This window comes from Cyclopterus lumpus, chromosome 15 (genome assembly GCF_009769545.1).
Source record: "Cyclopterus lumpus isolate fCycLum1 chromosome 15, fCycLum1.pri, whole genome shotgun sequence".
In the NCBI taxonomy this organism is placed as follows: Eukaryota; Metazoa; Chordata; class Actinopteri; order Perciformes; family Cyclopteridae; genus Cyclopterus; species Cyclopterus lumpus.
In genome coordinates this window covers 15,519,890-15,533,050 of record NC_046980.1, presented here as the reverse complement: position 1 = coordinate 15,533,050, position 13,161 = coordinate 15,519,890, and the positions used below count along the sequence as shown (strand labels likewise).

The 13,161-nt window shown below is 42.2% G+C and overlaps 1 protein-coding gene across 1 annotated transcript; it reads right to left on the bottom strand.

Moving 5' to 3' along the window:
- Positions 1 to 5,354: 5,354 nt before the first annotated feature.
- On the bottom strand, positions 5,355 to 8,108 carry tbxtb (T-box transcription factor Tb). The gene is made up of 8 exons (XM_034552307.1): positions 7,903 to 8,108; positions 7,543 to 7,807; positions 7,240 to 7,374; positions 7,003 to 7,064; positions 6,846 to 6,907; positions 6,582 to 6,758; positions 6,102 to 6,234; positions 5,355 to 5,625 (listed from the first exon to the last, which is right to left on the bottom strand). Exons 1-8 carry the CDS (start codon positions 8,106 to 8,108, stop codon positions 5,355 to 5,357), a joined length of 1,311 nt encoding a protein of 436 aa, XP_034408198.1.
- Positions 8,109 to 13,161: the final 5,053 nt, after the last annotated feature.

The window sequence follows — 13,161 nt, the reverse complement described above, 5'->3', positions numbered from 1 at the left end:
TGTTGTTTCACCAAGCAGTACCTGAAGGTATCACATGCCTGCACTCTTGCAACAGCTCAACCTTCACTCGTTCCTAACCATGACTCCTACCTTGGTCGCTGCATCCTGCTGACAGAGATTCCTCAAAGTTCTGGTCGTCAGGACTTTTCCGTTTCTTCGACATTTGCTGCTCCCTATTCGAGTGGTGGATCTCTCCACCGCTGAATCGATAGCTGCTGATAACGTGAGACACCTTCAACCGGCAGGATATACAACACAAACAACAGTCTGGGGCAGGCGGAAAGAGAAACGCGAATAAATCTCAGTCCCATTCATTCAGATCCCTTCTCCGTATGTCCTCGTGTCCTCTTTTCAGCGTGCTGTGTGCGCAAAGTGACCATGTGGTGGCCAGCGGAGCACCTGGAGACGCAGCGAGGCATGGAGCCACCAGTCAGCTCCTGATTCAGCCGCTATCGAGGAAGGTACAGTCCTGGAGCTCGTTTCTCTTGACAAATGAGAAATATTTGCCGACGTGGTGATTTTCTCGATCATGTGCGTCGCGGGATGAGGCTCGAACCCCGCTCAGGTGGAAGTTACGCACTGGAGGCAACTAGTTGATCCGCGTCTTAAGGTGGGTTGCCAGGTGGTGGGTTTCGTCATTTCGTTTCCTGTCTTTTTGAATATCAATTTAGATTGGCAACGTTGTGTGAGGCGTTTCGCTTGAACGGGGCTCGGCGACGTCAGACTGCAAGTCTAATCAGGCATAGATGACGCACAGACGGCACAACGGGAACTCTTGAGTATCTTGCAGAGCACAGGCCAATATAAACGGAGATTATCTGGAAGTGGTTTCGCTAAAGCACGCAGAAGCGCGTGTCCCTTTGGCAGCATTTGCGCTGCGCACTAAGTTGCTGGTAGAAAAGACTCTCCGGCAACATCTGTCCGGCGACAAATTGGAGACACTGTAGTACAGAAGTGGTGTGGGGGGAGCGCGCGGTGCGGCAGCCTACCTTCTCTTCCACAACACCATCAGTCCAACGTGGAGTAGAACACACTCGATTGGTCTGTGACGCTGCTTTCGCCAAACCTCCTAATCCATGTGCCAGAGTTGCATAAATCGAACTAACACGCATTTTGTTAGGGGTTGCTTTCACATCAGTGATCCAGAGAGCAATTTGAGAATAACGCAGTGATTAATGCAGCAGGAGAGTCGCGGTGTTGCGCGTACAGGCTGGAGAGGAGGCAGTGACGCCACCGGTCTGACTCTTACAAATTGCTTGATGGCAGTTTCCCCCTCGGGTGAGAGAAGGAAAAACAATCCGCGCTCCTCGTTTACCAACGCAGCAATGGACTCAAATATCCAACTGCACAGACCACGTCACATTATCACGGGCTAGAGGTCACAGCTGGGTGCTTGACACCAGTTAAGTAACTCCTCTCTTCATTTTCTCATATGCTGATATATTTATGAACACTCCCGGGTCACGGGATCATATTCCATTCACAACATCTGGTTTAGATTTCCAGAGCAACGCCTCTACCGTTTCTTCAACATGTGTCACTTGGATGTCATGGCAAATAGTTTAGAAAATAAAAAGCTGGGTGTTTTATTATTTGTTGCTGGTGCTGGTGCTGGTGCTGGTGCGTCCATACGCGCACATCCGCGGCGGGTTTCTTGCAAAGAGCGACAGTTGCATTCATGCCAATGACGCTGATATTTCGTGGTATTTTCTGAAGGCAAACACGCCTCTCTTCTCTCTCTCTCTCTCTCTCTCTCTCTCTCTCTCTCTCTCTCTCTCTCTCTCTCTCTCTCTCTCTCCCCCTCCCATCCCTCATTCACTGCAGCTACTGACGTCAAGACATGCTTGCGTCAATGCTCCCTGCTTTGACAGAGCTTTTTTTTTTTCATTGGGATCATAATAGGATTATTAGGCTGAGAGAAATACCCTGCCTTCATGGCTTTTTAGATTTTTTTTGATAGATGTCCCATTATCTTTTCTCGCTTTAAACATTATTCCTTATAAGGAGATAATTGGCTCTCACAAGTATTGAATGATTGTATATCATTTTACAATATGCTTTTTACTTCAGTTCTTCTATTCAATATGCAGTCATTTATAACAGCAATTTGCTTGAACCTTTAAATAACAGCAGTGCGTTTATTTAGAAAATAACGCAAATGAAGAAATTAACCCCCTTTGTTCTTCTTGTCTGTGTTGGTTGATTTGATATGTATATTACTACTCACTGCCCTCGATGGACTGGCGGCCTGTCCAGGGTGTCCCCTGCCTTCGCCCTATGTCAGCTGGGATAGGCTCCAGCGCCCCCGCGACCCTAATGAGGATAAGCGGTATTGAAAATGGATGGATGGATGGATTACTACTCACATTAAATATCTCTGTACACAGACACACAGCTAGAGGGCACACGCAATAGTAAAAGCACATGGTGACACATTAAAAATACAGACAGAGATGTACTCCACTAGTGAGATGCAGTTGTGTATTGGATTTAGCGGATTAGATGTCTGTTGCTTCCTGTCGGTCTGTGGTTACTTGTACGAGGGTGAGGATGTGATGATGTCCTTATTGACCTTGATCTTCTGGGCTCTTGTGCCTGTTGACTGGCCTCGTCTCACTTCAGCCATAATGCCATCTTTAAGCTTTCTCTGCTCAACTGCTCTGTACTTTGAGTCACTCCAGGTCTTAATATCCAAACACAGTATGTATACTCAGAACATAGTAATGTTGTTGAGTGCTCTACTGTAAAACACACCTATTTGCAGCTTAATTAAGTGCAAATGCAAACTAAAAACCTCTATAAGGAAAATGCTTGGGAAATAGACGACTGATGGGTAGAGCCAAAATGCAAATATGAGCCAAGTACAGTCTCATTTAAGTCTGTTCAACAGATTATTTGGATGTAGTTTATAGGTGCAGCTTAGCACGAGGGCTACAGTCGTGTTTAGTATCTTTTTTTCACTTCTGAAGCTTCTCATTCAATTTTAAAAGTATTATTGGATTTAAATATTCAGTAAGATATAGCTTAATTGTATGGGGTCAGATCAGTCTCAATAATTGCAAATGCACACAGAGAGATTTACAAATGCAAACACAAAGATTTACAAATGCGCACAGAACAATTTACAAATATGTTTGATTTACAAATGCACACAGAAGGATTTACAAATAAATTAGAATCACAAATGCACGCAGAACGACGTGTCTGCGTTTATTTATTTGTCAATCGCACTGCATTTGTTTGTGGATTCTTCACATGTGTGTACGGATTTATGAGACTCCCCTGCGGTGGCTAGATCCGCAAATGCGTTTTTTCAACATAGACCTAGCTGTAGCCAATCAGATGTCGCCCTCATTTTCAGTCGTTCTGCGTGAATTTGTGAGTCTAATTTATTTGTAAATCCTTCTGTGTGCATTTGTAAATCGAACATATTTGTAAATTGTTCTGTGCGCATTTGTAAATCTTGTGTTTGCATTTGTAAGTCTGTCTGTGTGCATTTGCAATTATTGAGTCTGATCTGACCCCATGTAATTGAATCACTGGAATACGCATTTAAATGTGAAAAAAACATGCTTTATTCAACTTTGCAGTTTGAAGTATTTAAAGAACTTGTGAGTATGACATAAATTGTTCCCTTTCTGACTAAATGCACTTCCACAGCCATCCCCAGATCCACCAATATCTTTATGAAGATTTGTGCCTCATGTCAGGGAGACGTGAAAGGGCCATCACAGAGTACTGATCTCCGGGGTTTCTCAAGCTGACATCTGGACCATCCACGCAGCCAGCAGTCAAAACCCCCTTTCAGATGTACATGGATGTAATTCCTCAGCCAGGTGTGAAAAATACTCCTTCTCTACTTCTCTACTCACAAAAAGGGAGCAGGAGGGTTTGAGTTTTGAAGCTAATATCACAAGTTATAACACGATACATTGTAATAACCAATGTGGACAAATGACAAATAAAAACACCAATAAAATGTTTCTGTTTTCCAGTCATTTTAGTAAATGTTGCATTTACTATTGTTTTGTTCTTTTTCAACAGCTGCTGCACCAGCACAGCACATTTGATCATAAACAGTTGCCGGAATGTTACTCACGAACAGAGAACAAACAAACAAACAAACCGGCTACTGGGATTTTGAGAGATTGGGGATGTTGGGGTCCTGGTGTTCATTATTCAATCAAACCAGTACTCCTGTGATTTCTGTAGAAATTATGAAAATCTTATCAAGAACTGCTAATGAGATTTCTTCACTGACCCAATTGTATCACCCAAGGAACCAAAGAACACTCACATCAAGCTTTCCCTTATTGTTCCTGGACCTCCATTAATCTAAAACCTGGAGGTCCCTGGACCAGACTTTGTGAACCACCCGTGGAGATTATGATTTAAAAAATACTCACTGGAGGATAGTCCATAACCAGACATTGTATATAAGGATGAATTAAATGGGACAGAAATCTTTATGCGTCACATTTTTCAGTGAATTAAATCACATGATGTGCTCACAATGGCACAAAAAAATGAAAAGAACACTGTGACCAAGTTGGGGGAATTTGGACAATTGAAACAACAACATAAAGCGCAGTGGAGCAAAGCCCCAGTTTTTATTATCATAGTTGGCCTTAAAAACAGCCACTTGGAGAGACATTGCCATGTTTTATAATGACATAGAAGGTTGTGTATTGTCTGCATAGCAGAATATTGACATTACATCCCCCTTTTCATTTCATTTAAAAAATAATCTGAAACATATCTTTAATGGCATCATTGTTGTAAAAGCAATTGTCTATTTACATGGTATGCCTCACTTACTTTCTCATTTACACTATAAACAATGTACGTTTTTTCAACTCCACATTGTTTTTGCCTTCTGCTGTGTTTTCATGACGCTATGCTTAATATAAGCAGGTTAAAGGGATTTTGGTTTACAAACATTAGAAAATAAGTGTATCCTGCTATGCTGAACAAAGACACTTAGCTGAATTCAAGGGGAAATCGACCAGAAATAAGGGCAAACATATTCATTTGGTTTCTTGAGTTGGAAACACATATAATAACACTTGCTGATTTATTGAAGGGTTACTTCAAAAACTCAAAGACTTTCAAAACTCAAAAGGTTCTTATTAGTAATAATTGAGAAGTGAAGAATTATGTGCTCATAATTTCAGGATGAATTCAAGCGCCCACAAACTGAAAACAGTCTTTTGCCTAAATTTGATTTGGGCAACAAATAAAACCGACTTAATTTGGGATTGGTTCTTCCTTTAGATCATAGCATATCATACAACATGCAGATATTATTTCATGGCCCCATACAGTGTCTCCCAAAGCTTGCAGAGACGCTTCCATCAGAGGGACGGAGGTGTCACAGGAGTCCAGGCTAAAGGCAGCCGCCCGTGCGGGTTAGTGTCATACTGACTTGTGTCATGCACTTCGGTTGGTGTGCCGCTGTCGTACATAGGAGAGCCAGTAGAGGGCGCTGTGACTGAGTGAGACAGGCTCGGGTAGTGGCTGCTGGACCCGCGGAGGAACTGGGAGCTCAGGCTGTTGTTCATCCCCCCATTCTGGGACACGGGAGTCAGGGGCGAGTTACTCACAGACCACAGGCTGGTGTACTGGCTGTACAGAGACACGGAGAAGAAGACGTCGTACTCAGCTTTTCTTTGGATGTTTATGCAAAAGGTTAAAAGTGCAATTACATTTTGTAAACAAATTTAAAAAATCTAACATTTTCAACAGAATGTGAAGAGGCCAGTGCACAGAATAATAATTCATTACAAGAAGAAATGGATCAACTTACTGTCCTCATGTAGTTATTTCTCTCCACCAATGTCTATAAGCTTTTGTCTTTTCTTTTCTCACCATAACTATTGAGTTTACTGCGTGCATGTTTATCTTATTATGTGTTTATGTTACACCTGTGATACTTGAATATCCCAATGCCGTGTTACCTGTAACTTTGTACAGTTGTCCTGCTCTGTTTTCTTGTTTTGTAAATGAGTTATTTGTTCTGTCTATGTCATCTTCTTTGTGGTTGTGAGTTGTATGGTTCTGACTTCATTTGGTGCAATGAAAAAATAAATCACAACACAAACCTAGAGTTGGTGCCAGAGGTGGAATTGTGGGCCATGGGCATCATGCTGGAGTGTGTTGGCATCTGTAGACTGGACCAGTTATCGTGGCTCGAGAGCATTGACAGACAGGCTGGCGAGTTATCGGAGTAACTGACTGTAACACACGACAGAAGCACTGGGGTTTAGCCGATTCACAAGTCACTTGTGATTTCAAATATATTTGTCAGAAATCATATTAGTACTAAACCTGTTGCCAGTATGATTCAAGACCTCCTGTCCCCCTGATATTAGTATGGCAGTCGAAGGTGTGAATATACTCTCCATACATTCCTTGTCTGAAGCCCAACCATTTACAGCTTTGTGGCTCCACTCACACAAAAGCCAGAGGAATGCAAGACATTCTGTGCTCAGCGACATTTGTTTGCGTTTCTTGTTAATAGCCAGGGAGGAAGTGGTGTGTTCCTGGATGTGTGACGGTAAAGGCAGGAAGAGAACACTCACTGGGCGAGTTGGTCCGATGGGCGTACGGACTGGTGTAGGGGGATGAGCGGTGGTTTCTTAGGGTGGAGTAGTGCTCACAGCCGTGGGATGGCGAGAGGGAGATGGCACTCCCAAACTGGCTGTGAGGACTGGCAGGAGGGCAAAGAGCGCCTGTGCCTGGAATAAACCAACCACCTACTGGTTCCACGGATGAGAAGATACACGATGAAGCCATATGGGCACCACAATGTGACATGAAATCAGAAGAAATAACACAATACTCACATTGAGAATAAGTCGACTGCTGGTTATCAATGGCGTCTTCTCTTGTGTCTCTGTGATCACTTCTGAAAAAATGTAATTTAATTATTGATGATATACGTTAAACAATGTTAAACTAAACATGTACACTTCTTAAAGACATCAATAATTGAACTCTTACCTCTCTTTCACATCTAGGAAGGCCTTGGCAAAAGGGTTATGCTTTATTTTAAGAGCAGTTATCTAAAATCCAAACATAAATGCGAAGAAAATCATTAGTATTAATAATAATCAAAATAAAAGGTATACAAAATGCTGTGCGTAAATATTGTACGTAAATTACGCACACATTTTGCGCACATACGAGAATCATTATTGATGTATATGTATTGAGTAATATATATATAGTATTGCTAACCTCTTCGTTTTGGTATGCTGTTACTGCAATGAACTGTGTCTCTGGAAAAGAGTGGCTGGTGATCATCCTCCTCGGGCCTCCAACCCGGACGATATGAACGCGAGGCTCGTACTTGTGCAAGGAATTTAACATTATCTGAAAAAAACACACACACAAAAAACAGTTCAACACGAAGATGTTTTTTTAATATGCCAGAATTATCATTGTCACATTTATATTTTATTTTATTTCGGGGATATAAAAAAGAAAATGGAAAAGAACAAGGAAAGTACAACAACATCGCGCATTGTCTCTTCTACTTGCCTGACCTCCTCCGTTGAGTTTATTGGTGAGTTTGACTTTACTAAAGGAGACGGGGGCTTTCATCCAATGCGCCCCAAAGTTTGGAGAGTCCGGGTGGATGCACACGCAGCTGGGGGTTTGAGGTTCAGGTTTGCCACCAGGGACCCACTCCCCGTTCACGTATTTCCACCTGTGATTGTCTCCAGATACAAAGTCCAGCAACATAGAATACATGGCGTTCGGGTCCAATCCAGACACGTTCACTTTCAGCACCGGAAACATGCGTCTAAATAAAAAGAAAGAACGATCAAGAATGCTTATTTGTACTTCATATTTTATTTGATCTAGTATTGTATATTGTGTGTTTGTATTTAAGCTCACCTGCCATTCTTTGTAACTATCATTTCATTTGTAAGATCCTTAAATTGCTGCCAAAGCTCGTTCTCATCCAGAGATAGTTTCAGTTCCTTCTCCGTGGGGTCGCCCTTCTCGCTGCCGGCCAGCAGCTCACTCTCCACGGCACTGAGGAGGTGGTCCACCCGGCTTTGACTGGCCTTCTCGGGACACTCGCCGGCGCCTGTGGCCATCCTGCCAAGCAGCTCCATGCAGGGCTGAATAGATGTAATCACAGTTCTTAGTGGAAACAAAAAACTAAACCGCGTTCCTCTTTTTGCGTCTCCACAAAGACAATCAGTTATCTCAGGACACTTTTCTTCTCACGAACAGCTCCTAAATATATAGGCCAAAGAGAAGCTCCGTCTCAGGATGGGTGTTTGGAGCAGAGATGGTTGGCTCATCTCCTCTTTGATCTTTGCGAGCTTGCCACCGATTGGCTCTGAGCAGCCACATCATTGAGGTCCACAGGATGGCAGCTTTTTGAATAACGCAGTGTAACCCACTTTATTACATCAACCTGTAAACATTGACACTTAGATCAAAGCCACACCTGCCGAAACCAAACCACTGTGGGCGGCTGAGCATGGCTGTCTTCAGCCCCTGAGGTCTCAGATTTAGACCCAGTATGGTTTCTTGAACTTTTTACGAGGAATATTGACTACTTTTATGCTAAAAACTCAACATGTGTTTATGTGTTGACACATATTTGTAACTGGGACAGATTTGGTAAGCCAGTTTAGGTCATTTTCAAGAAACCTGCACGTTTTCAGATCTGTGTTTGTGAGTTAACAATCAATTAGGTGAAAGAAGAAGTTCTCTAAGATGAATGAATGAATACATTATTTACTGCATAAATAGAGACAATCAAATGGATGAAAATGAAACTCAAGTAGCATAACCACGTCCTTAACAATTGCATCTGCTCCAATAGTGAAATGTTATTAGTAAAATGTTTATTTCATAAAACCCACACATGTATAATGACTGTACCGTTTACAGATATGACTCAAATCATTAATTGACAGACATATACAAATCACAATGTTGTTGAATGATACTATACAATTATAATAGTCATTAACCATGCAGTGTGACATGGGATAAACACATTTGTAATGTAAACAACATATGTAAATTGTATATATCCCGTATGTTACAACACATGTATATAACATTACATTGCAGATCACAAGAGATGCTATGGTGGTGATATCTTCAATCAGATGTGTTTTCTGTATAGTTTCTCTATAGCTTGAGCCCACGATCAATTATCTGAAATTAAAAAAACAAACAGAAATGACATCTTAAAACAAACAATGCAATCTTCACAAATGCATTTATTAAATCGGAGGAATATGTTTAACCTTCACATGCTTTTGTTGACACACATCTTCAATGGATAAAGGATCAGGTGTTTTACGGCAGCACACTGCTATATCCCAACCCCGAGTCTCAGACAACTGGTGCCTGTCAAGAAAACACCCATACACATGCACAATGCCAAGTGACAATCAGACGTTTGTCTCCAACAAACAAATCAAATAAATATGATTCATGTATGCCTCCGTGCACCTGGCAGAGGTAATTCTGTGTGGCTGCTGCGGACATGAGGGCCCGTCTTTCCAGACACTCCTTGGCTGTTTCTGCGAGCAGAGAGGCGGCTGGTTGGTTTGGCTTGTCTTCCGTTGTGTGGAGTCAATGACGGGAAGCATCTACGGAGGTTTTAGAAAAAAGTCTTTTACTCAATTCATGAAACACGTGATTTACATCCAGACGTGTAGGACAGCAAGTGTCATGCTCACAAATAACTACTGCCTTCATGGTAACTTTATTCAGTGTGACCTGTTGCCTTGGTGGCTTCCAAAGGAAAAACAAACAAACGTTTAAGGCAGATTGTGTGTGGCAGCTATGTGTTAGCTTCCATAGCGCTCAGTAGTGTTGTGTTGTGTTGTGGCTGGTTTATGTTACTAACCAAATCGTGGTTGCCTCGCTCCTCCTGCCAGCTCAGAGAGTCTTTCTCCCTGTCCAGCAGTCTGGACCAGAGTTCACAGCAAGCAGAGAAAAACAAACCTCACTCAGTTTAAAGAGCAGTGGAAAGACTCTCTTAACGTGCTTCTGAACTAAACTTATAGAAGAAAGGTATAATTATTCATGTCGGTGCAGCATTTCCTTTACGTGTCTGCCTGTTTGCTGAATTACCAACCTTTTAGAGAAAGCCATGTTTGTCAAACAAAGATCATGCATTCGTCTCAGCTGTCTCAGGTAAATCTCGGCTTTCCTGCTCGTCTCAGGAGTCTCAGGGATAATCTGTGATTGAGGCAAAGTAGTAAACATGAGTGTTTACCTCTGTGAGGGGCTACCACGCAGTGTCAATAAAAGACTGCTGACCTACCAAATCAGGCATCCGGCTCTGGAAGCTCCTCATAAAGTGAGGCTGTATAGGGTTGCAAATGTGGGGGCTTTCATCTGTGGGTGGCACTTATCTATCATTTCCTTGTCCATTACTCATTTTGTAATTTAAAAAAGAGAAGTCCCCTTGTATACAAGATGAGGTAACCATGATGTAAAAGTCATAGGTGTCACAGCCAGTGTCATTTCCCACAATGCTAGTGTCTCGTTTGGCACCTCTCTCTCCTCCTCCAACACTCCACCCAGCGCTAACTGTCACACTCGGCTACTTCCTGATGTGGGCCTGCAGCACTGGGAATTAATGTTATTGATCTCTATGGTGCTATGTAGATCCCCCAGTCCATTCATTCCTCAAAGGATGAAATGTAGGTGCAACTCAAATAAACTTCAGAGAACACAATCAAGTCTGCATTCAGTTTGCTTTGATATAACTAAAAGGAAAGAGTGTTTTTCTATCTTTTAACCAATTTACTTCAAATCACTTAACATTACTGCTTTTTTTTTAATTCTGGTATTCTCCTTCCAGGCCACCACTGTCACCCAGTAGGGTATGCTTTGATTTTACTTGGCATTATTGCGTGCTAATGTATTTTATTGATTTAAAAAATGTTAACTTATAATCTATAAGTTTCTTTGCTTGCTGATTATCATCATGCAATTAAAGGAAGCCATATGGCAAACTGTGTGTTGTGAAAAACACATTGACATATCTAAAGCACTTTGAAAAACAGTTGTCATATAAATTATATCATTTGATGGTGAAACACTTGTATTGTCCTTTAATACATCCTCATGACTTTATTCCAGAAATATAATGGATAAAATAATCAAATAACATAACAGTATAATGTAATATCATTCAAATAAAACAAAATATGACCTCAAAAAGACCACAGAGTGGATCACCGGCACCCTGACGCTGTATTAGAAAGATTGAATATCTTATATTATTCTGAGTTAAAGTAAAGTGGTACTTATTCCCACACATGCAGGAAGGAGCCTCGCAAACACTCAGAGCCTGAACCCTGGATGGACTCCTTCAGGATGGTGTGACAGGCCTGAGCTGTCAGCACCAAGCTGAGGTGAGTAATGCTGCTGCATGCCGGCTGGTTTTCACCGGTCTTGTGTGACCACTGTTTGCCTTCCCCTGCTTTCCCTCCCGCCAGGCTCATGCTCTGTTTGCTCAGGCCCCGGTTTGACACGGTGGTGAGAGAGAAATGAGTCCTGCGTGCTTGTCTGTATATGCTCATCTCAGCACATGAGCATAACCTCACCTCCAATGTTCTCTCCTGATCTCTGATATCACTGAAAAGATGGGTAATAACGCTCTCTATGCCTCTATTCAATTCAATTCAGTTCAATTCAGTTTATTTTGTATAGCCCAATATCACAAATTACAAATTTGCCTCAGAGGGCTTTACAATCTGTACACATACGACATCCCTGTCCCAGGACCTCACATCGGATCAGGAAAAACTCCCCAAAAATAACCTTTGACAGGGAAAAAAGGGAAGAAACCTTCAGGAGAGCAACAGAGGAGGATCCCTCTCCCCGGATGGACAGATGCAATAGATGTCATGTGTACAGAATGAACAGCATTTACAAAGTTACATAAACACATTACATGAATAGGACAATGTATGAATGGAACTCCAATCCATGTGTCCATCCTCTAGCGCCTCTTAATATTATTTCTCAAGTTTCATGATTTAAACCATAAATTCTTCTCTTCGCTCTTTTGGTCATCGGCATGGTGAGCCTTTTTCTTGCCAACCACTCTAGAACGGTATCAATCTCTCATCTAACTCTGCGCACAAAAGCAAATAAGTTTATTATTTGTTAAAATGCAGCCACATGCCCCAAACAAATAGGGGCACATTTCACCTCTACTACTGGGTCCATATGATCATAATTTACATTCAGACGGTCTAAAGAGTCGGTTTGAGGAGGCAGTGGTGGATCACTGCTCCAGGTGTATTTGCCTCTGACTGCGTTTGTTGAGTGAGATTACTGCCTCTTTGATTTTGACACTAACCTTGGGAAACACATCAATGTCATTCTTCCTCTGGCTGCCACCAAAGATCTCCTCTGGACCAGACCCTTGCTGTGATAACCTACGTGCATGCGCACGCACACACACACACACACACACACACACACACACACACACACACACACACACACGCGCGCACACGCACGCACACACACACACACACACACACACACACACACACACACACAAATAGTACATTCTACAGGTGGGAAGAATGAAAAGCCATCAACAGTATATTTAACCTAATGAATAATGATTGAGGAACATATTTCTCGTCCTCACTGCTGTGATGCACACAAAATGTCGGGTTGTTAATATTTTCCTAATGGTGTGCTACTTTTCAAGAGTAGCCATGGTGTGCTGCAACTCGCACCCAATAACACTGCGCACTCAGGTGACAACACACTTTGCCTGCTGGGTGCAAACTGGCTCCAGTGCAGCAGGTAACAGACCCACAAACACCAGTAGCTGCACTAGAGGCAGGTGGAGGAATGAGGACGTGGACCCGTTCAGTCACATGTACAGTACTAGTGCAATAGCTTGATTATGAAAAACTAATGATAACTCATGAAATTGTTGCTGAGCGAGATCCTACAAAATAAGAGGCAGCTAGACCAGCCCCGTCTTATGTGCAAGTTCCAATCATTGAAGTCAATTCATAGTAATAGACACGGTCTGGTGAATCTAATTTTGTAGACCTGTAATGCATACTCGTGAAATTCAACATGTTGAAGAGACCATGACCAGATGGCCACAACGATAGCAAATTACTGCCTCAACTG

Bases quoted from the DNA above. Each gene is read 5' to 3' on its own strand.
- tbxtb (XM_034552307.1), bottom strand. From the start codon at position 8,108: ATGGCCACAGGCGCCGGCGAGTGTCCCGAGAAGGCCAGTCAAAGCCGG. The intron at 6,759-6,845 runs GTGAGTATTGTG...CCGTGGAACCAG, and splicing joins GCAGTCGACTTATTCTCAAT to TAGGTGGTTGGTTTATTCCA. The intron at 5,626-6,101 runs GTTTGTGTTGTG...GTCTCTGTACAG, and splicing joins ACCTCTGGCACCAACTCTAG to CCAGTACACCAGCCTGTGGT.